Source organism: Lathamus discolor, chromosome 4 (assembly GCF_037157495.1).
Source record: "Lathamus discolor isolate bLatDis1 chromosome 4, bLatDis1.hap1, whole genome shotgun sequence".
NCBI lineage: Eukaryota > Metazoa > Chordata > Aves > Psittaciformes > Psittacidae > Lathamus > Lathamus discolor.
In genome coordinates this window covers 127,568,758-127,592,365 of record NC_088887.1, presented here as the reverse complement: position 1 = coordinate 127,592,365, position 23,608 = coordinate 127,568,758, and the positions used below count along the sequence as shown (strand labels likewise).

The 23,608-nt window shown below is 56.0% G+C and overlaps 1 protein-coding gene across 9 annotated transcripts in view; it reads right to left on the bottom strand.

Annotated features, from left to right (window-relative positions):
* STIM1 (stromal interaction molecule 1) overlaps nt 1-23,608 on the bottom strand; it is a 65,373-nt gene that overhangs the window by 2,489 nt on the left and 39,276 nt on the right. For 5 of the 9 annotated variants that reach the window (XM_065678997.1, XM_065678998.1, XM_065679002.1 and 2 more), the window contains 7 exons: nt 23,154-23,331; nt 18,173-18,350; nt 14,251-14,418; nt 12,988-13,088; nt 12,342-12,577; nt 10,898-10,978; nt 7,971-8,037 (listed from right to left, as the gene is read on the bottom strand). In XM_065678997.1, coding sequence (XP_065535069.1) covers nt 7,971-8,037; nt 10,898-10,978; nt 12,342-12,577; nt 12,988-13,088; nt 14,251-14,418; nt 18,173-18,350; nt 23,154-23,331 — 1,009 coding nt within the window. Of the gene's footprint in view, nt 1-7,970; nt 8,038-10,897; nt 10,979-12,341; nt 12,578-12,987; nt 13,089-14,250; nt 14,419-15,307; nt 15,772-16,579; nt 16,608-18,172; nt 18,351-23,153; nt 23,332-23,608 lie in introns of those variants that run through there. The other 4 variants (XM_065679000.1, XM_065679001.1, XM_065679004.1 and 1 more) reach the window with 3 other exon arrangements.

The following is a 23,608-nucleotide window of genomic DNA, read 5'->3' as shown; positions in this document are numbered from 1 at the left end:
CTCGAGGCAGCCCCGGCCCATGGGCAGTGCAGGGACACCCCTTGGGGCAGCCCCGGCCCATGGGCAGTGCAGGGACACCCCTCGAGGCAGCCCCGGCCCATGGGCAGTGCAGGGACACCCCTCGGGGCAGCCCCGGCCCATGGGCAGTGCAGGGACACCCCTCGGGGCAGCCCTGGCCCATGGGCAGTGCAGGGAACCCTCCTGAAGGCAGCCCCATCCTGTGCTGGTGGCTTGCAGTGAGCCATGGGAGCAGGATCAGGGCAGCCCATTGCTCCCACTGCCTCATCCATGGTTCTGCTGCTGTCCCAGTGCCCGGACACTGCACTGGGCAGCCCTGGGGATGGGGGGACTCATCCAGCCCTGGACATGGGGCAAAGGGACCCCCCAGCGCATAGGGCTGCTCGCTGCCTGCACTGACCCTTGCTCATCCCATGGGGAAGCTGGAAGGAAGCACTTGGACAGGGAGGCAGAACCAGAGGGATGGAGGCTGATCCATGAAGCAGCAGCAAGCGCCCAGCCCTGAGCTCATGGGTCCAAAGGCAGCGGCTGTGGCTGCAGCCATTGGGGAACCTCACCCAGGGCTGGTTGGATGCTCCTGGGCTGTGCTGAGCCAGCAGATCCCTCCCATTCCCTGCAACCACTCTGGATCCTGGTGGAGCCGGGCCCTGCAGCACCCAGCATTGCAGAACCCCGACCCCGCTGCTCTTCCAGCAGCAGGAGTGGGGGCACCTTCCTCAGGGGGTTCCTCTGCGCTTCTCAGCTCACACCCACGTGTGCGCTGCTGCCCTGCCCCGGAGCCGCTGCCTCCGTTATCCTGGGTGAGCCGGGCACAAACCTCTAATCCCGGCGGCAGGAATTAGAGGTCCATTGCTCCCCATGCCATGCCTGAGCCGTTGCCTGCAGACCCTCTGCTGCACAGTGGTTTGTGCCCCCCAAGCCTGGTGCCACTTGGGGTTGCGAACGGTGCTTAAGAGCATTGCCCAGCCTGAGGGGCTCCCAGGCCCTTTTGGAAGCGGAGAGTGGGAGGTAGGAGAAGGGAGAAATGGGGATTCCCACATGGCTGCTGGACCCGACATCCCCATGGTCCCTGCTGAAACGTGGAGCTGGACCAAGAGCTCTGGCTGCCACCTACCCTAACGCTGGCCTCAAGGCCTGGGTGCCACAAGGCCACCAGCCCTGGCACTGAGGGGTAACGGGGGACCTGTCCTCTGCTTCACCCACAGCCTGTGCTGGGCCAGAGGCAAGGAGCATGGAATGGGAAAGGGGAATGGAGAGAAGAGAATCGAGGAGAAGCAGAAGGGGGTGAGAAGGGAAGGGAGGTGCTCAGTGGTTCCTTGGCCCTGGCTGTTCCCAGCACAGAGCCCCCCATGTGGCCAAGCCCTGGGACGTGTTTCACTGCGTCCTGCCTCAGCCCCAAACCCACCCAGCACAGCGTGAGGAGCCCCTGGATCCTTTTCTACCGCATCACCACCTCCAGTAACATCAGGGTTTGGAGGAGCAAAAGAGGCAAGATGGGAGAAGCAGCTCTCACTGCAGAGGAGGCTCCCAGGCAGGGCAGGGAGGATGCTCAGGAGGTGACAGCAGCGCAACGTCACCCAATGCAACTGCACAGCACAGCGTGTGGTGAGGGGCAGGAAAGATTCTCCTCAGATCATCACCCCTGGGATGGGAACAAGGGTGGGTTTTAACTAAACCAACTGAACACACCCGGGTCCTCGCTGAACTGCTCCATGGGGATACATGGAGAAAAGGGGGCCTGAAAACCCTCGTGGGTGGGCAGGATCCAGCGCAGGATCCACTGAGAGAGCCCAGGAGTGGAGATGGCCTTGGAGCAAGCTGCTCTAGTGCAAGGTGTCCCTTGGAACACTCCAGGAACTGGAGGAGCTTTAAGGTCCCTTCATCCCAAACCAGGCTGGGATTCTGTGCTAGGGCAGGTGTGAATCCATGGGGACACGACTCCCTGGTGCTCACTGGCTTTGCTGGAGAGCAAGGAGAAGGGGATACTCCTGAGCCCAGCGCTGGGACAAGAGGGGAGAACATCACCAGGATAATGGCAGTCGTTCTGGGAGAGGCTCAGCCAAAAAGGGCTGGTTTCTGCGTTGGACTGGATGGCCTCTGCTTGAAGGTCTCTTCCAACCCAAACTATCCTAGGATTCTATCCCGCTGATTTTCACAAGGCTGATGCTCCCGAATCGTGTGGCACAGGCTCAGGAGGAAACGGTGGTCCAGGACAGAGCCAGCCTCGATGGGACCACGGGAAGGTGCCTTCAGAGGAAGCACTTCTGTGGTGCAGCAGGAGCTACCGAACTCTCACCCCTCCTGGAAAGCTCAGGCCAGCTGAACATGGAAATACTGCTGAGCCTCACGTCGGCACGTTCCTCAATCCCAGCCGCGCTGCCGCAGTGCTCATGGCTTTCTGTGTGACATAGCTGGGGACACTGAGCCCAAAGCCAACGTGTTCACCTGCGTGAAGGCAGGATGCTCGTGCTGCTGCTGTTCTACCCGCTTCCACCTGCGCTTCCTACTGTGCTGCTCCGGGAACCTGAACCCACTGGTGAGAGGGTGAGGAAATGGGAATGGGCTGACTTGGTGCAGGAAAGAAGCAGAGAGCAAAGCATGGAGTAAGGAAAGACTGGCAGTGGTGGAGGAAGAGAGGACAGGGCAGGAAGATGAGGGAGTGACAGCATCAACACACATTGTGCCTCAACTCTGCAGCTCAGTGCGTGGCTTCTCCTGGTGGCTCCTCTCTGCACCCCCAGACATGGGCTGCAGGAAAGCCCAGGGTGACTGACACGAAAGCTGGGCTTGGTCCATCAGCCTCAGGCAGACCTTGCTGCACGTACCATCGCCCGCCCTTCACCAGCAACACCCACAGCTGCACAGCTACAGCCTATCTGTATATAGACATATGTAGGCACTAGGACAGCAGAGGCTTCCCCTATGGCAGAATCAGATCTGCCATATGGCTGTTACTCCATTGTGCTCACTCTGCCACAGTCTGAGGCTTTAGAAAGGGCTTTGACATTGCAAATCCAAGATTCCGCTCTGTACAACTGTGAAAGATGCCTTCTGCTGGAGTCACCGGTAAAGGGGCTGCAGGAAACCTGGAGAGGGGCTTGGGACAAGGGCCTGTAGGGCCAGGCCAAGGGGAATGGCTTGAACCTGCCCGAGGGGAGACTGAGCTGAGCTCTTAGGCAGAAGCTCTTCCCTGTGAGGGTGCTGAGGCGCTGGCACAGGGTGCCCAGAGAAGCTGTGGCTGCCCCATCCCTGGCAGTGCTCAAGGCCAGGTTGGACACAGGGGCTTGGAGCAAGCTGCTCCAGTGGAAGGGGTCCCTGCCCGGGGCAGGGGTTGGAGCTGGAGGAGCTTTAAGGTCCCTTCATCCCAAACCATTCCATTATTCTATGCTTACTGACACTCTCCTTTTGCTTTGGCTGCCAGCTCCCATCCCTGCTGGAATAGGGCCACCGGCATGGGGATTTGGTCCTACACTCCCATCTCCATCAGGTTTATCCCCATGAAGCAGGCTCTGGCAGCAGAAACCTCTGTGCACGCAGCAGCCTCCAACCCCTCTCCCCCTCCCAGGGACACCCAGTCCCCAGCATGAACATTAACAGCCACACACCAGCCCTGGAAATGGGAACAGCTCTGACCTTATTTGCACCGGATCCTCTGAAGCCAATTGCAAAAGAGAAGCAAAGAGTGAGGAGTTCAGGAAAGCAACTCGCGGCCACGCGATGGCCTTGCCTGGAGCGCAGCTCCCTGCCCGGTGAGCCCCACAGAGCTCGCAAGGCAGGAGCGACCCCGAGCTGGGAGCGGGGGGGATCAGCTTGGCTGAGGTGATTTCTCTCCTGGGGTCCCAGCAACACCGGCATCTGCTGGGTACGAGAGAGGCTGAAGCGATGCAGCCGCCCAGGGCAGCGCTCCCCTGCTAACGGGAGCCAGGATGGGGGGTTCCGCTCTCATCCTTGCCAACGACTCCCTGGAAGCCTCTCTCAGCCTCAGCTTCCCCATCTGTTCTGCCGGCCTCTTTGGGAGGCCTTGGAGCTTGAGGGATGCATGGAAGGGCCTCCAAGAGTGGTTATATGAAAGAGCGAGCCATCGGCTCGTGCGGCGGCACGCCTCCGCGGCGCTGCTTCTGAGGAAGCATCTGAGCGGGCTCTGCTGCTGATGCAGTTGGACAAAAAACCAAAAGCAACAAAGTAAGAAGACATTTGGGCACCCAGTTCTTCATTTCTGCTCCCTGAAATGAACGCAGAATGGATGAGGATGGGTTTGGAGCCGTCTGTTATTGTGGAGCTGAAGCACATCGCATCTACAGGGGAAAGTTCTCTGCAAAACTCTGCTGCTAAAGCAATAATCCTGCACCACCAGGCGGTCTTTGCTATGGGAAGAGAGAGAAACCAGTCCTACCCTCCACTGAGGCTACTAAGTGCCCGTGGGGAACAAGGAGATGACCCGTTAATTGTCTCCTAATGACCTCCCAGCACCATTTGCCTTGTCAAAGGGGATCCCGAAGTCATCCCACATTTCCCTCTGCCACTCTCAGGGGACTGAGACTTTACCCTGCTCAGCAATCAAGTGTCACAGCCTCGCTGCAAAGAGAAAGGATGTTTATCCAGCTATTCCTGAAGCAGTTCCCGGCCCTCGCGCTGCCCTGCCGGGATGAGCCTCCTCCCCACCGAGCCGGGAAGGTCGATGACAAACAGGGAATGTGTGATGGTACCAGAAGCATTCCCAGCTTCATCAGTCAAACTGGGGCAGCTGTGCTCAAGTAGGCAGTGATTCCTTTCAGTTCTAATTGCACTCCTCCTCTTCACCCCAAACCAAACATCACTGAATTAACCCAGACGCTGCTCTTTAACTGCTCATTGTGGGGAAGTGCAGGAATTCCCCTGTCTCAGTATTCCAGAATCCCAATGCCTGGAGCTGGGGGATGCTCTGGTTCAAACAGGAGCTCAGCTTCAAGACCCACAGATTACCAAGGGGTGAGACATCCACAACAGAGACACCAGGAGACACCTACAGCCACGGGCAGAGGTCCCTATGGATAGAAGGAATAATGGCACAGCGTGCTGGGATGAATGAAGAAGTGGTGACCGGGAATGTTGTCCTGCCTGGATAAATAAACACGAAAGGACGTTGCCCCTCTCAGCTTCCTCACTGAGGGACTTCCAGCCCTTTCCCAGAGCCTGTTCCCTAACTCTGAGGATAAGGAGGGCACTTTGAGTTTCACCATGGAGAAAGCACGGAGCAGAGACGGAACAACTGAGCCACGGTCACAGGCAGCTCCCGGGAGGATGGTGGTGGGGCGCTGGCCCAGGGTGCCCAGAGAAGCTGTGGCTGCCCCATCCCTGGCAGTGCTCAAGGCCAGGTTGGACACAGGGGCTTGGAGCAAGCTGCTCCAGTGGAAGGGGTCCCTGCCCGTGCAGGGGTTGGGGCTGGAGGAGCTTTAAGCTCCCTTCATCCCAACCCATTCTATGGCTCCCTGAAGGCCATCACAGCCCTTCCACTGTCTGCTTCAGCACTGACACCACACTGAGCACCCGCAACACCCTGAACCCTGTGGTCTCCAACCACACAAACCCCACACCCCAAGGGTTCAAGTGAAGCTCCTGCCTGGACTCAGGCTCACACAGCGCTCTGGAGCTGGACGCATCCATGCCCCACGTTGGGGAGCACCTCCAATACTGCTGCCTGTGGACCTCATTCAGAAGAAAGCCCCCAGAGCTGCCCAGGGAAGGTGATCCTCTGCTTGCGGTGCAGAACATCAGAGCGTGGGATGGCTGCTGGAGGCCACCTCACTGCACCCCGGTTAGACCAGACAGGAGTCCCCCATCCATGGCCCACCCAATCACAGAATCACAGAATCCCAAGGGTTGGAAGGGACCTAAAAAGATCATCTAGTCCAACCCCCCTGCAAGAGCAGGGTAACCTACAGTACATCACACAGGAACTTGTCCAGGCGGGCCTTGAATATCTCCAGTGTAGGAGACTCCACAACCCCCCTGGGCAACCTGTTCCAGTGCTCTGTCACTCTTACAGTAAAGAAGTTCTTCCTGATGTTAACGTGGAACTTCCTATGCTCCAGTTTACACCCATTGCCCCTTGTCCTATCACTGGATATCACTGAAAAAAGCCTAGCTCCATCATCCTGACACCTACCCTTTACATATTTGTAAACATTGATGAGGTCACCCCTCAGTCTCCTCTTCTCCAAGCTAAAGAGACCCAGCTCCCTCAGCCTCTCCTCATAAGGGAGATGTTCCACTCCCTTAATCATCTTTGTGGCTCTGCGCTGGACTCCTTCAAGCAATTCCCTGTCCTTCTTGAATTGAGGGGCCCAGAACTGGACACAATATTCCAGATGCGGCCTCACCAAGGCTGAGTAGAGGGGGAGGAGAACCTCTCTTGACCTACTAACCACTCCCTTTCTAATGCACCCTAAGATGCCATTTGCCTTCTTGGCCACAAGAGCACATTGCTGGCTCATGGTCATCCTCCTATCCACCAGGACCCCCAGGTCCCTTTCCCCTTCACTACTTTCCAGCAGGTCAACCCCCAACCTGTACTGGTACATGGGGTTGTTCTTCCCCAGATGCAAGACTCTACACTTGCCCTTGTTAAATTTCATCAAGTTTCTCCCCGCCCAACTCTCCAGCCTGTCCAGGTCTCGCTGAATGGCAGCACAGTCCTCTGGTGTGTCAGCCACTCCTCCCAGTTTTGTGTCATCAGCAAACTTGCTGAGGGTGCACTCAGTTCCCTCATCCAGGTCATTGATGAAAATATTAAACAGCACCGGTCCCAGCACCGACCCCTGAGGAACTCCACTAGTCACAGACCTCCAGCTAGATTCTGCGCCATTGACCACAACTCTCTGCCTTCTTCCTTTCAACCACCTCTGCAGTGCCAGCGGGTGAATCAGGAGAGATCAGGGATTTAGGGATGTGAACGGTCCCTACTGTACACAGGTCTCCAAAGAGCCATCGCTTGGCTGTTACTACTGAAAAGGACCAAGTTAAACCAGCGATCCAGCAGTAAGAAGCTCAGCTCCCTCCTCAGTAGCTCCTCAGCCCAACCACGACCATGACTCGTGCCCTGCCAACAGTCACCCCAAACCACAAAACTCCTGGATGTTTTCTGCCACCTCCTGAACACAGCACAAACTTCAACCCCTCCCTCAGCACCACCTCCTACCTCCTGGGAGCCACCCATCGTCTTTCCTTTGCAATTCGCTTGTGAAGACCCCAAGGGAGTCAAGGCTTCAAATAAGGTCAGCGTTTGCTTGCTTAGTTGTTACCTTCGTTCTCACAGGAGCATCCCCCAAGGGAAAGACCGACTGATTGAGTGGTACCAAGTGCCCAGGAGCTCTCTTTGGCTTTGCTACGGTTAAACAGGCACTCCTCATGGGCTGTGCACCCACTCAGCTCCCAGCTACGAGGGGATGGACCATGGAGCACTCCTTAGAGGGTCCACTGGCACGGGAGAGCGGTTGGAGAAACAAACATGTGGGTAAATCATGAAATGAAGGCCCAAAAGGAAAGGGTAGAAGGAATGAGGGGGGGGGAGAGCACCCGAGCAAGCACCAGCTCTGAGACACAGCAGGCAAGAGGGAGCTAGAAAAGAAAGAGCAGTATACCCAGAGCTCTCAGTGCGACAGCGAACTCCAGAGGTGACATCAGGAGGGGGTAGATCAGGGATGGAGTCCGTCTGGAGGAAGTAAGAGGAGGTGGTGTGATGGTAATAGAGAGGGTGGACATGGCAAGCAGGAGCAGATGCAGTGGAGGTGGATGAGGAGGAGCAAGAGGTGGAGGAGGTGGCGGCGGCAGGTGATGGGCTGGTGCCGGGCAGGTCGGAACTCAAGGACTGTCCAGAGGAGAGGCTGTGCACTCGGCGGAGGGAGACTCTGCCCGCCCGGTACTGGGCCGGCTGCCCCGGCTCATTCTGGCCTTGCACGTAACTCTCTACCAACCTCTGCGATCCATGGGCGTGCTGGGGGTCCACCAGGCGCTGGCGAACTGTGCTGGGCAAGGCAGGAGCTGCAGGAGACAAAGGGGACAACGCTGAAGGAGCTGCAAAGAGACCGCGCATCACATCAGCTGCCACCCGCGGCCAGGGCTACGCGCCACGGCGGCCACCCCACCTTGTGCTACAAGTTACAGTGCTTTGATGCAGAAGAAGCATTAAGGTGGTGCTACTGCTTCACATGCTGGATTAATGCCCAGCCCATGGAAAACTCTGACACTCCTGATGTAGGTGCTTGCTGAACACCTTATCTGATCATCTTGCTCCAAGCAGAAAGTGGCTGCGTGATTCATCCTGCCCAAGCTGACATCAGAGCTACCACCCAGGCTCCCTTCGGAGCACATGTGAGGTTGGTACTTTCAGGGCATGATTCATTCCACCCAAATACAGACATTGAAACCCTTTGGATGCTTCGTGCTTTGGTAGTGCCCGGAGAAGCTGTGGCTGCCCCATCCCTGGCAGTGCTCAAGGCCAGGTTGGACACAGGGGCTTGGAGCAAGCTGCTCCAGTGGAAGGGGTCCCTGCCCGGGGCAGGGGTTGGGGCTGGAGGAGCTTTAAGGCTCCTGCAACCTAAACCCTTCTGCGATGCTCTGACCATAATGATCTTTCAGGCCACCCAGTCCTACCTGCCCAGTAACAGAGGTCAGGGACCTGAGCCTGTTCCCTACCCCACCTCTGCACAGCACCTACACACCGAGCTGGAGCCAGGTTCTGCCTGCAGAGAGGCAGAGGGAGGATCCTTCCCTGCATGGCCATTTCTGCTACTCATCTCCATCAGCAGAGCATTGCAGATGGAAAACCAAGGATCCAAGGGGCTGCATCTCCACCCTGCACACAACCAGGGGGGTTGTATTTAACCCATTAGCTGTGATTTCCATACAAGACATTCCTTCCTTGGCAGGAGATAAGGTGTTCAGGTTGGTTCAGGATTTCTTATATACATAACAAATGGATGTACAAATGGGTTAAAAAGGTGAAGAGAGGAAAGCTGAGAATGGAGTGGAAAGAGAGATCCTTTGGGAATCAAAGAACCAGCAAATCACTGCTGTAAACCCCGAGAGCTGGAGCACACATCTCCTGCAGCTCAGCTGACCTCAACAGTCACACTGAGCGATCCCAGCTGGGCTGTATTTCAAGTGGAAGAAGGGATGAGCAGGAATAACTCAGGCAGCTTTGCTGCTGGCACATCCCTGGGCTGAATCACAGTTCCCCTCACGAGGTCCCACCGCCCAGGTTTGCTGCTTCTCACTTCACTGCACTGCGCATGGGGAACCTTTCCCTGGAGCTCGACACCATCCACGGTACAGTTCCAGAGTTTTCTCTTAAGAGCTGCAGAGCTGAACTAAGTAAAATCAAGTTACACGGAGTCAAGGTGGGAACAAACCCCCTGCTCCGGTGGGGACTGCAGGAAACTGCTCCTGGGGATGGGCAGGGACCTGGGGCTGTTGGAGCGAGGCCAGAGGAGGCCACGGAGCTGCTGCGAGGGCTGGAGCAGCTCTGCTCTGGAGCCAGGCTGAGAGAGCTGGGCTGGGGCAGCCTGGACAAGAGAAGGCTCCTGAAGGGGAGACCTGAGAGCAGCTCCAGTGCCTGAAGGGGCTGCAGGGAACCTGGAGAGGGGCTTGGGACAAGGGCCTGTAGGGCCATGCCAAGGGGAATGGCTTGAACCTGCCCGAGGGGAGACTGAGCTGAGCTCTTAGGCAGAAGCTCTTCCCTGTGAGGGTGCTGAGGCGCTGGCACAGGGTGCCCAGAGAAGCTGTGGCTGCCCCATCCCTGGCAGTGCTCAAGGCCAGGTTGGACACAGGGGCTTGGAGCAAGCTGCTCCAGTGGAAGGGGTCCCTGCCCGTGGCAGGGGTTGGGGCTGGAGGAGCTTTAAGGTCCCTTCCAACCCATTCTATGGAAACCAGAGGCTGTTCCAGCTCCTGCTGTGCCTGTGCAGCAGCAACGGGCGCTGACGGGGATCCAGCTTTGCAGAATAACTAACTGGGGGTTTCTGCTCCAGGTTTCTCCGTCTCTTGGGCCATGCTTTTCCCTGTAGAGGGTTTGTTTGTTCCCTGCTGTTCATTCCTCGTCTACCAACTCAACACCTCACCCCTTCGAGCTCTCCTTTTTACCACGTACCCTGTGATAAGCTCAGGACCGAAGCCACAGCAGCCCCTCACTTCCCTCAAGCACCACTTTCCTCCAGGCACTGGAGGTTTTATCCACATTAGCCAAACACCCTGCTCATCATCGTGAGGAAGAGCATGACCTGCCCTGCTGCTGCATGTGCTCATCCTCCTCCATCCACAATGGTCAGCATTTGGCATTGCTCCATGAAGGGGAGGCTTCCAGCCAAAACCAGGAGGCTCAGGGTCTCAGAGCTGAGCATGTCATCCCCATGGCCCAGCATGGGGCACAGGGGGACAAACTAGCACAGAGGTGGCATTGCTCAATTAATTTAAGGATCCTGAGGGAAGAAAGGCACCGTGATCCACAGCAGCCCCATGGGAGGGATCAGGATCAGCCTTGGCTGGCAGCGGAGCAGCCAGAGAAGGAGGTGGGATGGGAAAGGGAACACTACCACCTCCTCCCAGCCCAGCCTGTATCCTTCATCTCCACCTCAGGGCTAAAACCAAGGAAAAGCAAGGCTCCGGATTTCCTACTGGATTGTGTTTAACAGCAAACCCAAGAGCACGTGAGAACTACAGCGAACTGTGATTCTTCTTCATCCCACCAGACTCTTCCCAGGGTTAGTCAAGATGCTGAGGGCTCAGTGAAGAGAGGTACAGCCATTAGTCCAGCCGTGCCAGAAAGTTGGAAAACTGGTGTATGTATTTTAGTCCAGAAAAAGGGCAGAACAAAACCCAAGGAAGATATAACTGAAGAGAACCAAACCAGGGTATTTCCAGAGGGACTGTTCCTCCGAGGACAGAGACGAGCGGTCACTGAACCTGCGCCCGAAAAGCCAGGCTGCATCTGGGATGGGCCAGCAGGAGAGAGAAGAGTGATTTACCAGGAGAACCACCACGGGCAGTGAGCAGCACCCTGACAGGGCTGGGCAGGAGAGACCCCCCCCCTTCCATCCTGAACCAGTCTGTGTACCACAAGAGAGAAAAACCCTCCAGGGAAAGGCCACCGCTCCCTCGCTTTGGGAATGTGATGCCCAGCGCTGGCTCCACACAGTTATCCCTGCAGGGATGTGGGTGGGCACTGTGGAAGGGAGGCAGGATGCAGGCAGCAGCCAGGCTGCCAATCCCTGCACTGACAGGACTGCAGGTGCTGCTGCAAAGGTCTCGCTTGAGGTGTCTTGAGCACAGCATGAAGAAGCTGAGGCTTCAAACCTTGGAGGCAGCCTCGTGCCTCGTGCAGCTCCCATCCTCTGTGCTTTGGGTGCTCCTCAGGACGTTCCTTCAGACATCCCTCCCTCATCTGCACCTTGCAAGTGTTTCAGAGAGCTGCCCACCTTGGTTTCTAATGGCAAGTGACAATCACAGGGACTAACAGGATACAATTCTGTGTCTGAGGCTTTAAACATGCCCTGTGCACACCCAACCCCACAAATCCCCAACCCCTCATGTTTGCTGCGCTCTGGAACACACAGATACCTCTGTTCCTCCTGCCTTAACATTCTGCAGACACTCCAGATTCTCAGAGCTCTGGTTCATCCCCCCGTCACCCTGAGCAAACCATGGCATTCACCTCCAGACCTTCAGAGCATCTACCCAGAGCCTAATGGCATGTACAGACATGGCCTGCAGCACAGATGCCAACCCCAAGACTCTTCAGTTCCTCCCCCCAACTTCTACCCAGTTACACAGACCTGGTTTTGATCAAGTCTGGAAGAAGCCTTCTTTTGTCTAAATAGGCTACAAGAAACCTGGAGAGGGGCTTGGGACAAGGGCCTGTAGGGCCAGGCCAAGGGGAATGGCTTGAACCTGTCCGAGGGGAGACTGAGCTGAGCTCTTAGGCAGAAGCTCTTCCCTGTGAGGGTGCTGAGGCGCTGGCCCAGGGTGCCCAGAGAAGCTGTGGCTGCCCCATCCCTGGCAGTGCTCAAGGCCAGGTTGGACACAGGGGCTTGGAGCAAGCTGCTCCAGTGGAAGGGGTCCCTGCCCGGGGCAGGGGGTGGAACTGGAGGAGCTTTAAGCTCCCTTCAACCCAAACCCTTCTGTTATTCTGATTCCTGACCCTTAACCACTAACAATTGGGCCTGGGTCATTCAAAATCCATCTCGGATACCTCAGTTCCTCCTAGCACACATGAACTGCTGTTCCAGGCCTGCCCCACGCTGCAGCACCCAGCACCTGCAGAGCCCCACGCCGAGCGCACAGGGACTACGTACATTGGATGGACATGGGAGACACGATCTCTTCGTCCAGGTCATCCACGTCATCGGTCATGATGAAGTGCGAGGGGTTGGGCCGGGGGGTGCCCATCCAGCTGGGGTCGATGTTGAGGGCTGACGCCAGGCTGTGGATCCCCGGGTTGTTGACGATCTGGAAGCCACAGAGCAGCTCGATCTGCTGCCAGCGATGCAGGCGCTCCCGCAGCGCCGCCGTCACCTCGCTCAGCGCTTGCCTGGAAGCAGGGGTCAAACAGGGAAATGTGGGCAATGAAAGAAAAGCACACCTCGAGTGCCTAAACCAGGGAATCCAGAGGTTCGGCTTTGGATCCCTGTGCTTGAGACAGCTCTCATTCCGCTTCCAGGACTCTACACACAACAGGGCAGCCATCCCAGGGTAATGGGTCAAGAATCCCCCCACATCCCGAATCCTTCTGACAGGGTTTTGAGTTACTCTTCCTAACTGTGATTGCTGCTTTGACACAGAATTTAGAGGTTATTGGTTAAAAGGAGCAAGTCCAACCCCAGCTCAGTCAACAGGACACAAGTGCAGCAAAATGAGAGCAAGAGCACTTGAGGCTACAGCACGCTCACATCTGTGAGAGGAGAGGGGGGAGAGGGGAGCAGGGATTCAGCAGATACTCACTTCGCAGTCAGGATTTTATGGTCGACATCATCCAGAGAGGAGCTGTGAGCAACGTGGAACGTTCCAAACAGGGTGTTTCGCTTCTTCTTGATTTTTTCAGCCTGGAACATCAACAGAAGAAGGTCACAGGGAGAAGAGGACCTCGGGTGGCCTCCAGGCCAAGAACGTCCTGGATGGGGGAGCCAGAAATAGGCCCCGCAGCTGTCTGCACACGTGTGAATAGTGTGAATTGTGGTTCACTGAGGGATGTTATCCCTCCTCGCGCAGCCGGTGAGGGACTGCCAGCAGCCAGGAAGCAGCTGGGGGGCTCCTGCTCCTCCTGGTCCTTCTGATTTCCCAGCACTCAGAGGAACTGAAGCAGTTCAGTTCCTACAGCGAAGGGCTCTGAGGAAGCTTGTTCTGGCCTTCCCAGGACCACAGGACCAAACACAGTCAATGCTCTGGGGCTGTTGGTCTGGGGAAGCAGTTTTTAGCTTGCGGTTGGTTTTCTTCCCCTTTGTGGAAAAGTCTCCCCTTTAAAGCAGTGTGAAATCAAAGCGGAGTGGAATTTAGCTTCACAGATCTGATGGCCTTATCCTGAAACTCAGACAGACCAAGGGCATGGACAGGAGCACTGGGACAGCAGAGGGAAAAGCACTGGGAAGTTAAAGTGCTTGTAATAAGCACACACCAAGGAAGGGTTTTTACACTCTGCCAGCCCTGGGTGCTGTGTGTGGCCACAGACACAAACATGCTACAACAGCATCCCTGCACCTCAGAGCTTTCTGGTTGCCACAGCACATTTGAACCAACTGGGAAGGCAGAAATGATTCATCTCTACAGATCCTACCCATGTTCAACATGGTGCTGCCTGGGCACGTAAATGACCTAAAGCAGGGATTATGCTTAATAGGTGCAAACCCTTCTGCTTACTAATGACCCCCAGGGCTGTCACATGGGCAGAGATCCCTCTTTTGCACCTTCCCTGGGCTGCAGCACACTGAGGACGTGGTAACGCAGCTCATGGGCATGCCCTGGTCAGGCCATCGCTCAGCACCATCCTGGCAGCGTTCAAGGCCAGGCTGGACAACACAGCCTAGTGTGAGGTGTCCCTGCCCATGGCAGGGGGTGGGAACTGGATGCCCTTAAGGTCCCTTCCAACCCAAACCAGTCTGGGATTCTATGATTAAAATGGCAATGAAGAAGGTGCAGAGCAGCCAACTGTGCCAGCTGCACGCCCCAAACCCACGGGAGCACCCGCGGTGTGGACATTGATGTTCTCACCCCTTCCTTGGCCACCAGCAGCTGCTTCTCGGCGTTCTGCTTCTTGATGTTGTAGTACTGCACCTCCACCTCGTGCGTCAGCTGCAGCCACTTCTGCAGGGCCTCGGGCGCAGCCCAGCTGCAGTGCGACTCCAGCTCCTTCTCGGCGTTCTTGAGCGCCATGCGGACCTGCGGGACAAGCACCCCTGTACCGCAGCAGCGGAGGGCACCCCTGCCCTGGCAGCGTCACCCCCAGCGCCGCGGGCGACACCGCCCGTGTCAAACAGCAGAAAGAGGAAGGCTCCGCATGGCTTCATCTCGCTCAGCACAGAAGCAGAAGTTGCTTTGAGAGGCGGTGGGCAAGGGAGAGGGAGCGCGGCAGCGCAGCCATTGACAGACAACAGCCTCCTGGTACCTGAAGGGGCTGCAGGGAACCTGGAGAGGGGCTCGGGACAAGGGCCTGTAGGGCCAGGCCAAGGGGAATGGCTTGAACCTGCCCGAGGGGAGACTGAGCTGAGCTCTTAGGCAGAAGCTCTTCCCTGTGAGGGTGCTGAGGCGCTGGCACAGGGTGCCCAGAGAAGCTGTGGCTGCCCCATCCCTGGCAGTGCTCAAGGCCAGGTTGGACACAGGGGCTTGGAGCAAGCTGCTCCAGTGGAAGGGGTCCCTGCCCGGGGCAGGGGTTGGAGCTGGAGGAGCTTTAAGATCCCTTCCAAGCCCTTCCATGTTTCTGTAACTCCGCTCCATCCCGGCTCAGTCTCCTCCACACACTTACTCCATCTTGCTGGAGAAAGGAGTGATTACAACATCAGAAGTGGGTGACAAGCAAGTGTGAGAGACCCAGACCTTACACAGAGCATTCAGTGCTAGCACCCAGCACAAACTAACACATCTCTGCCATTGCACAGATGTGGAGAGACTTCAGCAGCCCGACACAAGCCCTGCGGATGTAAATTCCAGGGAGCCAAAGGCAGCGGCTTACACACAGATCCTGTGAAGTCCCTTTCTAGATCCTGGAGGATATTTGCAAGATCCATCAAGGAGAAGCAAGGAGGCACCACACAGGAGAGGTCAACTGCTTATATCCCTTATGTGTGATTGAGTCTCGCTGAGCATATCATGGCCTAAATCACCGGCACAGAATGCCCGACCCCACGCAGCTCTGGTTTTATCCCTCTGTCACCTCAGGCAGAAGTGACCACAATTCACACGCATCTGGCATTTAGGAGTAGGGAGAACCAGGAAATGGGACACGAGGGATGTGGGGTAGAGGAGTGCTCAGACACTGTCAGGAATGTTTCTAGGGACTGGTGGAAAAGGGAAGTGGTGCAGAACAACAGCCAAGGACCAGTGGCAGAGATGAGCAGTGGCCAAACCAACCCCTGTGGTCCTGCAGGGAACCAACGCAGGCAGGAGTTCCTTTGTGAGGCCACATTCTCCTGTGAAGATTCCCAAGATCCCATTTTGACCAGAACACTTTACAGGGCAAGGAATGATCTCTGGGGCTGCTGCCCTGGCTGGGGCCATGGTCTGGGGGAGGATGACCTAGTGAGGAGAGAGGACTGGTATGAACAACCCGCTACGGGACAGTCCCATCCCAGAAACACCCTGCAGCTCCAGCCCACCCCCCCCAGCTCCAGCAGGAGCTCCCAACCCCCCAGTATCACTTCAGTGATAAGAGTCATAGAATCACAGAATAGTTCGGGTTGGAAAGGACCTCAAGATCATCCAGTTCCAACCCCCTGCCATGGGCAGGGACACCTCACACTAAACCATCCCACCCAAGGCTTCATCCAGCCTGGCCTTGAACACTGCCAGGGATGGAGCACTCACAGCTTCCCTGGGCAACCCATTCCAGTGCCTCAGCACCCTCACAGGAAAGAATTTCCTCCTTAGATCCAATCTAAACTTCCCCTGTTTCAGTTTGAACCCGTTACCCCTTGTCCTGTCACTGCAGTCCCCGATGAAGAGTCCCTCCCCAGCATCCCTATAGGCCCCCTTCAGACACTGGAAGCTGCTCTGAGGTCTCCACGCAGCTTCTCTTCTCCAGGCTCAACAGCCCCAGCTTTCTCAGCCTGGCTCCATACAGGAGCTGCTCCAGCCCCTGCTCATCCTCGTGGCCTCCTCTGGGCTTGTTCCAACAGTTCCATGTCCTTTTTATGTTGAGGACACCAGAACTGCTGCAAAAGAAGGTCTTGGTTTAATACTCCCTGGGACCCAAGAATATCTTAAATGGGATGAGGTTTCTGGTCAGTGGGAGTGACTGGTTAATGTTGGTGGTCTACAGCTCACTGGGATGGTGATCAGGTTATAGGCACACAGTGTGGGTCAGGTGGGTAAAACCAATACTCACCCTGGCAATGCATCCCTCCTGGAGGCCTCTAAGAAACAACAGAGCAGTTGAGTCACCTCCGGCTCTCCGGGTTTCTCGCCAAATGTAAAAGGAGGGGAGGTGGGATGGCTGAGGAGCAGACTGGGTACGAGGGCCTGGGGTTACAAGGGGAAGGCTACACACCCCTCTTTAGTGGCCCAAACCAAAGTGCCTGGATTTCCATTTGTGTGAGCATGGATATCCCAGCGTGTGTCCTGAAACGGGGCTCAGGGACTTTGGGGGGAGGCTGGATGAGCAGTTCGGAGGATGCCCCATCCCTGGCAGTGCTCAAGGCCAGGTTGGACACAGGGGCTTGGAGCAAGCTGCTCCAGTGGAAGGGGTCCCTGCCTGGGGCAGGGGTTGGGGCTGGAGGAACTTTAAGGTCTCTTCAACCCTAAACCATTCCAAGATCCTATGTTCACCAGAGCAAAGCTGGTCACAGGCACCTGCGGATCTCTGGGCTGCTGATATTCCACGCAGGAAGGGAACTTTCTGTTTGCTGACTGTGCATACCTGGGCCACACTGCCCCGTGGTTCCTGGTGACCTGATGGCCCAGGACACTTCTTCCTCCCTTGTCAGTGCAGCCCCTCAATTCCTGTCTTGCTTTCCTCCCCATCCTCCATGGCGGCAATGAAAGACTGGATGTGGTCAGGCTGGGGATGTGCTGATGGCCTCAGAATTCCCAAGGCACTTGCTTGGCTCACGCAATTCCAGCTCACACCAGCTCAGGTTGAACTGATCTAGAAATGGCAGTCAGGCCAGAACTGTCCCTCAGGGGAGCAGGAAGCAGCCACTGGATTTGTGGCTTTGGGCAAAGGGCATTCCCAGATGCTCACTCTCTGCCCTCTGTTACTGCAGATGCCATGAGCATCATCCTGGATTTCAGTTATTCCCCTATAGCCTTTGCTGAAGGTCTCGGGGTTTGAAGCTGTAGGACTGGGAACCTACAATGAACTATTTCACAAATGCTCTGTGCATCCTTCTGGACAAAACGTGTTTCATTGTGCCCAGCAGCAGCCTTAGACACAATAATCCAGACCTACATTAGGATGTATAACCTGGGGACATGTTTTTCCTGCTCATCTGAACATGAAACTAGTGGATTTGAGAACTGCATCCCAACTCTAAGTTTGCTCTAGAGATTCTCATCTACTGCTGACTTTCCTTGGAAGCAAATCTCCCTCTCACACCTCTCGGATCCATCAGAAAACACGTTAAACACAACCAAAGTCACCACAGATCTCTCCTAGACCCATGAAGAGATACGAAAGAAAGGGAGTGGGAGTTAGAAGTCACCAGAGGGTGCAGCTATGGGTCAAGTTCAACACCCTTTGTGTGGGGCAAGATGGGATGCTGTGTGGCCGCAGCCCATTGCGCAAGACCCCGCCGGCACGGTCCCTGCTCGCATCGCACAGCAGCGCGTTACAGAGTACAGGGGAGTGGAAGAAACCCTCAGATCCCTCCCTCCACACAGGGCAGTGGCAAAGCGAAGGGGCACAGCAGGGTAAGCAGAGCAGCCCCGGCTCCTCAGGGGATGAGGCAGGGTGAGGAGCCGCTCGCGCTGCCTCCCTTACCTGCTCCAGCTCCTGCTCAGCGTACTTCTGCCGGCTGAGCTCGTTCTCGGTGCCCTCCCGCAGCTCCCGCAGCCGATGGGCCTCCTGCTTGGCGATGCTGATCTCGTCCTGCAGCTTCTTCTCCAGGTGCACCTTCTCCACCTCCACGGAGCGATGCTCCTCCTGAGCCTTCTGCAGCCTGCAAGACAGGAGGGCCCCGTGCTGGGTGTGCCGCGCTGGTGGCACAGGCGCAGGAGACCACCGCGCGAGGGCTGCCGGCCACCCCCTGCCCAGCCCTGCACTGACGGACCCCGGGTTCTGCTCACAGGGGTCTCTGTGGGGAAAGCCAAGGAGAAAGCTCCCCATGGCCAGGGAGCAACTAAATCACCTCCAGAGTCACAGCTTCATTTATTAAACACTCAGCACTAACAAACTCATTCATTAGACACTCGGCAGGAATTGTCTTAGTTTTCCAAAGCGTTTCCAAGATTCCCATCAATAAGCCTCAAATTAACTTCAATCTTCAGTGTTTTTACAAACTGAAAACCTGTGCTTTAATGAATCAAGAAAGGAGAAGGAAGATCTGCCTCAGCAGGTCTAACCAGCCAGATGGGATGTTCTCCTTGCAGGAGCATTCAGAGACATGTCTTAATCTTGCCTGGAAGTTATTCTTTTTCTTCCTAGTAGAATGAATTCAGTAGGAATTATATATATGGCAACAAGAAGTTCTAACATAGTCCTTGTAGCCATGCAGCAAGGCTCAACCACTGAGGCTGGAAAGCTTCAGCCCTTTGCAGGAGACACCACCACAACCACAATGAGATGCTTCAGGGTTTCAGTGATGTTTGGATGGTTTTGGTGTTTTTCATGGAACCAGAATCCCAGCCTGGTTTGGCTTGAAGGGACCTTAAAGCTCCTCCAGCCCCAACCCCTGCCCCGGGCAGGGACCCCTTCCACTGGAGCAGCTTGCTCCAAGCCCCTGTGTCCAACCTGGCCTTGAGCACTGCCAGGGATGGGGCAGCCACAGCTTCTCTGGGCACCCTGTGCCAGCGCCTCAGCACCCTCACATGGAAGAGCTTCTGCCTAAGAGCTCATCTCAGTCTCCCCTCGGGCAGGTTCAAGCCATTCCCCTTGGCCTGGCCCTACAGGCCCTTGTCCCAAGCCCCTCTCCAGCTTTCCTGCAGCCCCTTTAGGCACTGGAGCTGCTCTCAGGTCTCCCCTTAAGGAGTCTTCTCTTCTCCAGGCTGGACCAGCCCAGCTCTCTTAGTGACCATGTAAAACTATCCATAAAATGAAAAGAAAAAGCCCCCAGTGGAATCATCTCCACCAGAAATGAGTATTTCAAGGTCATAAAATCTTCTCCCCTCAAGATCAACATCCAAACAGGAAAGCAAACCAGTGGAGCGATGTGTCCTGTGACACAGGAGAGGGACAGTGGCACTTAGTGAGCTGGACCTGACCAAGATCACATCGGGAGAGGGGACTGAGCAGCTCCTGCTCATCCCAGCCCAGAAAAGGGAAACAGTGCTCCTCAGCTGCTGCTCCCTGCAGCACGCACCAAGGTAACCAGCCTGGTGGTGAAGGGCATCACTTGGGTGTGCTCTTGGGTACGCATGGGCAGCAGGGACCCATCGTTGCCTTTGGGGCCAAGAGTGAAGACCCTGACTGCCCCGGCAAGGACTCCTCTTCCTCGGGCTCCTCCTGGGCCAGTTGGAAGAGCGTGCACAGGCTGGGCTCTCTCTGCCATCACATTGTCTCTTCTCTTGGAAAAGGCCCAGTTCCAATTGACGGATCTGCTGAGAAACTCAAGTGTTTTCTTCCCAATTCAAAGAGGCTCTTGCCAGGACATTCCATGTCCTCAGATAAGCCTGCGCTCTCTGCCCTGAGCAGCAGTCCTAAAGCTCTTCCATACTAGGCCTGTGCGAATCCCGAACCACCAAAATATCTCTCGTTAAAGGAGAAATTCCCCCATCCTGTGACGCAGAAGAGGGAAGGAATTTTATCCTTCAGCTAATTCCCAAAGGCACTCTAACACTATGATTTCCATTATAACCTGCTCTCCTGACAGACAGCCCGTGTTCGCTTATGTTGCTCATGGACAAAAGTACATTTTGTGTGTGCAGTCACCTTCAGACCCAGACGACTGAGCCACAGGGGCACCATGTGCCCTGCGCTCTATGAGACAACACAGAGCTACACCTGAAAGCATAAAGTCATCATGGAACCCCAGCCTGGTTTGGGTTGAAGGGAGCTTAAGGCTCCTCCAGCTCCAACCCCTGCCCCGGGCAGGGACCCCTTCCACTGGAGCAGCTTGCTCCAAGCCCCTGTGTCCAACCTGGCCTTGAGCACTGCCAGGGATGGGGCAGCCACAGCTTCTCTGGGCACCCTGTGCCAGCGCCTCAGCACCCTCACAGGGAAGAGCTTCTGCCTAAGAGCTCAGCTCAGTCTCCCCTCGGGCAGGTTCAAGCCATTCCCCTTGGCCTGTCCCTACAGGCCCTTGTCCCAAGCCCCTCTCCAGGTTTCCTGCAGCCCCTTTAGGCACTGGAGCTGCTCCCAGGTCTCCCCTTAAGAAGTCTTCTCTTCTCCAGGCTGACCCAGCCCAGCTCTCTCAGCCTGGCTCCAGGGCAAGAAATCAAAGGGCAATGAGGGCAAGAAGCCAATGTCACCCATACAGATCTTCATACAATCTTCCATCCTCAGTAGGATGTGCTAGGACACGAGCTTTTTGATCTTGATGGGTCACTGAACTGACTGGAAAGTGTCACTGGTGAAGGATGTTCTCAAAAGGTATTCTGAAGACGAACAAAAGATGACTTTTTACATCCACCCTCCCTTCTCAGCTCTTCCAGAGGCATTGGACTCGTTCATCAGCACCAGCACTAGCAGCTGGCAGGTAACTGGAAAAGCATCACACACCTTCCGCTGGTCTGCTCAGCACCAAGTTCCAATGAGGCAGGACAGGAGGTCCCTTCAAGCCCTGGAAAAGAAGTTTCTGAGCAGATCTTCAGAAGAACTGATGCTGTTTGGAGGTTCTGCTGCTCCTACAGCGGCTGCGGACCACAGCTGAACCTCGCTGGGGCTCCGGGATGAAGAAGCGAAGGTGTATTCCCCCTTTAGAGGAGAATTAGCTTCAAGATGCCCCACAATGCTCAGGGATGCAGCTCCTACCTCCTGAGCTCCAGCTCGGTGCCCTCTGCAGAGGACAAGCCCTCCCTGCAGAAACAACACAAGCTGCTCCGGCTCAAGGCTCAGCTATGCCCAGTATCGGTGGTTTTGGGTTTCTTCCTCTCTGGCTTTAGAGCATTAGTTGATTCCCAGGAACATCCACTTGTTTACGCGGCTCTGCCCTCGGCAGCAGGGCCCAAGGTCGTTCCCCACACCCTGCGTTCACAGCAGAGGGTGCCTGGAGCTCTGCTGTGACCTGCTCCTCAGTGACACCAGGCAGACCTCCTGCCCTGCGGGCAGCCCTGCGGCTCCAGATGGACAATGAGCAGGAATTCCCATCTCCGGCTGCCCGCAGAAATACATCTCCTCCTCTCTGGGCCATTTCCAACCTGTGCTCTAGAATTCCTCAGAGCTCTGTGGAACCAGCTGTGGGATAGAGCTGGCACCACAGCAGGTAGAGGGGAAATGCCCTGTGTTCTATGCCTGTGCCAAAGGGAACACAGGTCACGTATCCGCATTCCTGCCGGGGAACGTGCCCAGTCTGGCATCATCACCTTGGTGCTCTCTCAAGTGTCTGCTCCCCACATAGACACCAACTGATGGGGTCACACTCGAAGGAAAAGCCCTTCCAGCAAAACTCAGGAGCAGACAGATCCTGAAGGCTGCTCATGGCACATAGGCGAGAACAGGCTGCAGTCCTGGGGCAGCTGCTCTGAGGCTTCCCTGGAGCCTTCCCTTCTCCCCAGCTCTCTCAACCTGTCTTCAGGGCAAGAAACGAAGGGGCAGTGAGGCAAGAACCCAGGGTCCAGCGTGGGGCTTCACACTGAATCCTCCAAACTGATGTATTTTGTCCATCCTTCCCCGGCAGCACTCCTGAATGCAGGTATCACCGTGCAGACAGGATTCAAGAGCGGATGTGCCAAATTCCTCTGTTGCTTCCATGGATTCAGCATGCCTTTTCCCCCTCAACAGCCAGCATGAAACAACCTGACCAGCCCGGATGCCAAAGTCTGCATGATCTGGATTCCCGTGACACCTTTAAGAGGCTCTGCTTCCCCTCCAGGTGTGGATTTAAACTGTAATTTCAGGGAGTGGGCATCCCAATATGCTGTCACTATGAGTCAGACAGGGAACAGAAACCACACCACTTTCACTGTGTGAAATTCCACTGCTCCCATATATTTATCTGTGGTAAATGAACAGGAAGTGCCTACTTGAAATAAGGGAAGCCCTCAAAGCAAAGTGACCACTGTGAGTACAACGGGAGAGCTCCCATCCCCTTTGCTCAGATGGATGTTTTGCTCCATAAACCCTTTTGATTCCTTGCTCTGGAGCCAGGCTGAGAGAGCTGGGCTGGGGCAGCCTGGACAAGAGAAGGCTCCTGAAGGGGAGACCTGAGAGCAGCTCCAGTGCCTAAAGGGGCTGCAGGGAACCTGGAGAGGGGCTTGGGACAGGGGTCTGTAGGGCCAGGCCAAGGGGAATGGCTTGAACCTGCCCGAGGGGAGACTGAGCTGAGCTCTTAGGCAGAAGCTCTTCCCTGTGAGGGTGCTGAGGCGCTGGCACAGGGTGCCCAGAGAAGCTGTGGCTGCCCCATCCCTGGCAGTGCTCAAGGCCAGGTTGGACACAGGGGTTTGGAGCAAGCTGCTCCAGTGGAAGGGGTCCCTGCCCGGGGCAGGAACCTTCCACTGCCCATGGCTCATCCTTCCACTGGATGAGCTTTAAGCTCCCTTCAAGCCAACCCATTCCATGATTCCGTGAAATCTAACGGAGTAAGAACCTTGCAGGTACGAGCGACAGCCTGATGAATGCTCGGGCTGGGTGGACACACAAAACGTACCTTTCCTGAAGGTCATGGAGAGACTGCTCTGCTCTGTGGAGTCCCTCCAGGTCCTTCATCATCTTCTTCATGTGCTCCTTCGAATAGCGGTTCTGGATGTAGGCAAACCAGCAGCCACCCACTCCGATGACAATGGACACCACCAGCATGAAGTCCTTCAGGTGGTTGTGCCGAGTCACTGGAAGAGACCAGAGGCACCACTGAATTCAGGAGAAGATGACAATCAACGCACCAGAGCTGGACATGGGAACTTAAGAGGGTGCTAGAGGGAATTGTGGGACAGGTTCCATACAGGGGAAGGACGATACCGAAAACATCTATTCCATCTGAACGGGGAAGCAAAAGGAAGAAAACTGGTTCAGTTCCAGATCTAACAGACATAACCTGCCTGGCAACATGGGACACAGGAGGCTCCTCCGCACAGGAACCCCCAGGACAACCGTGCTCCTCCAGCG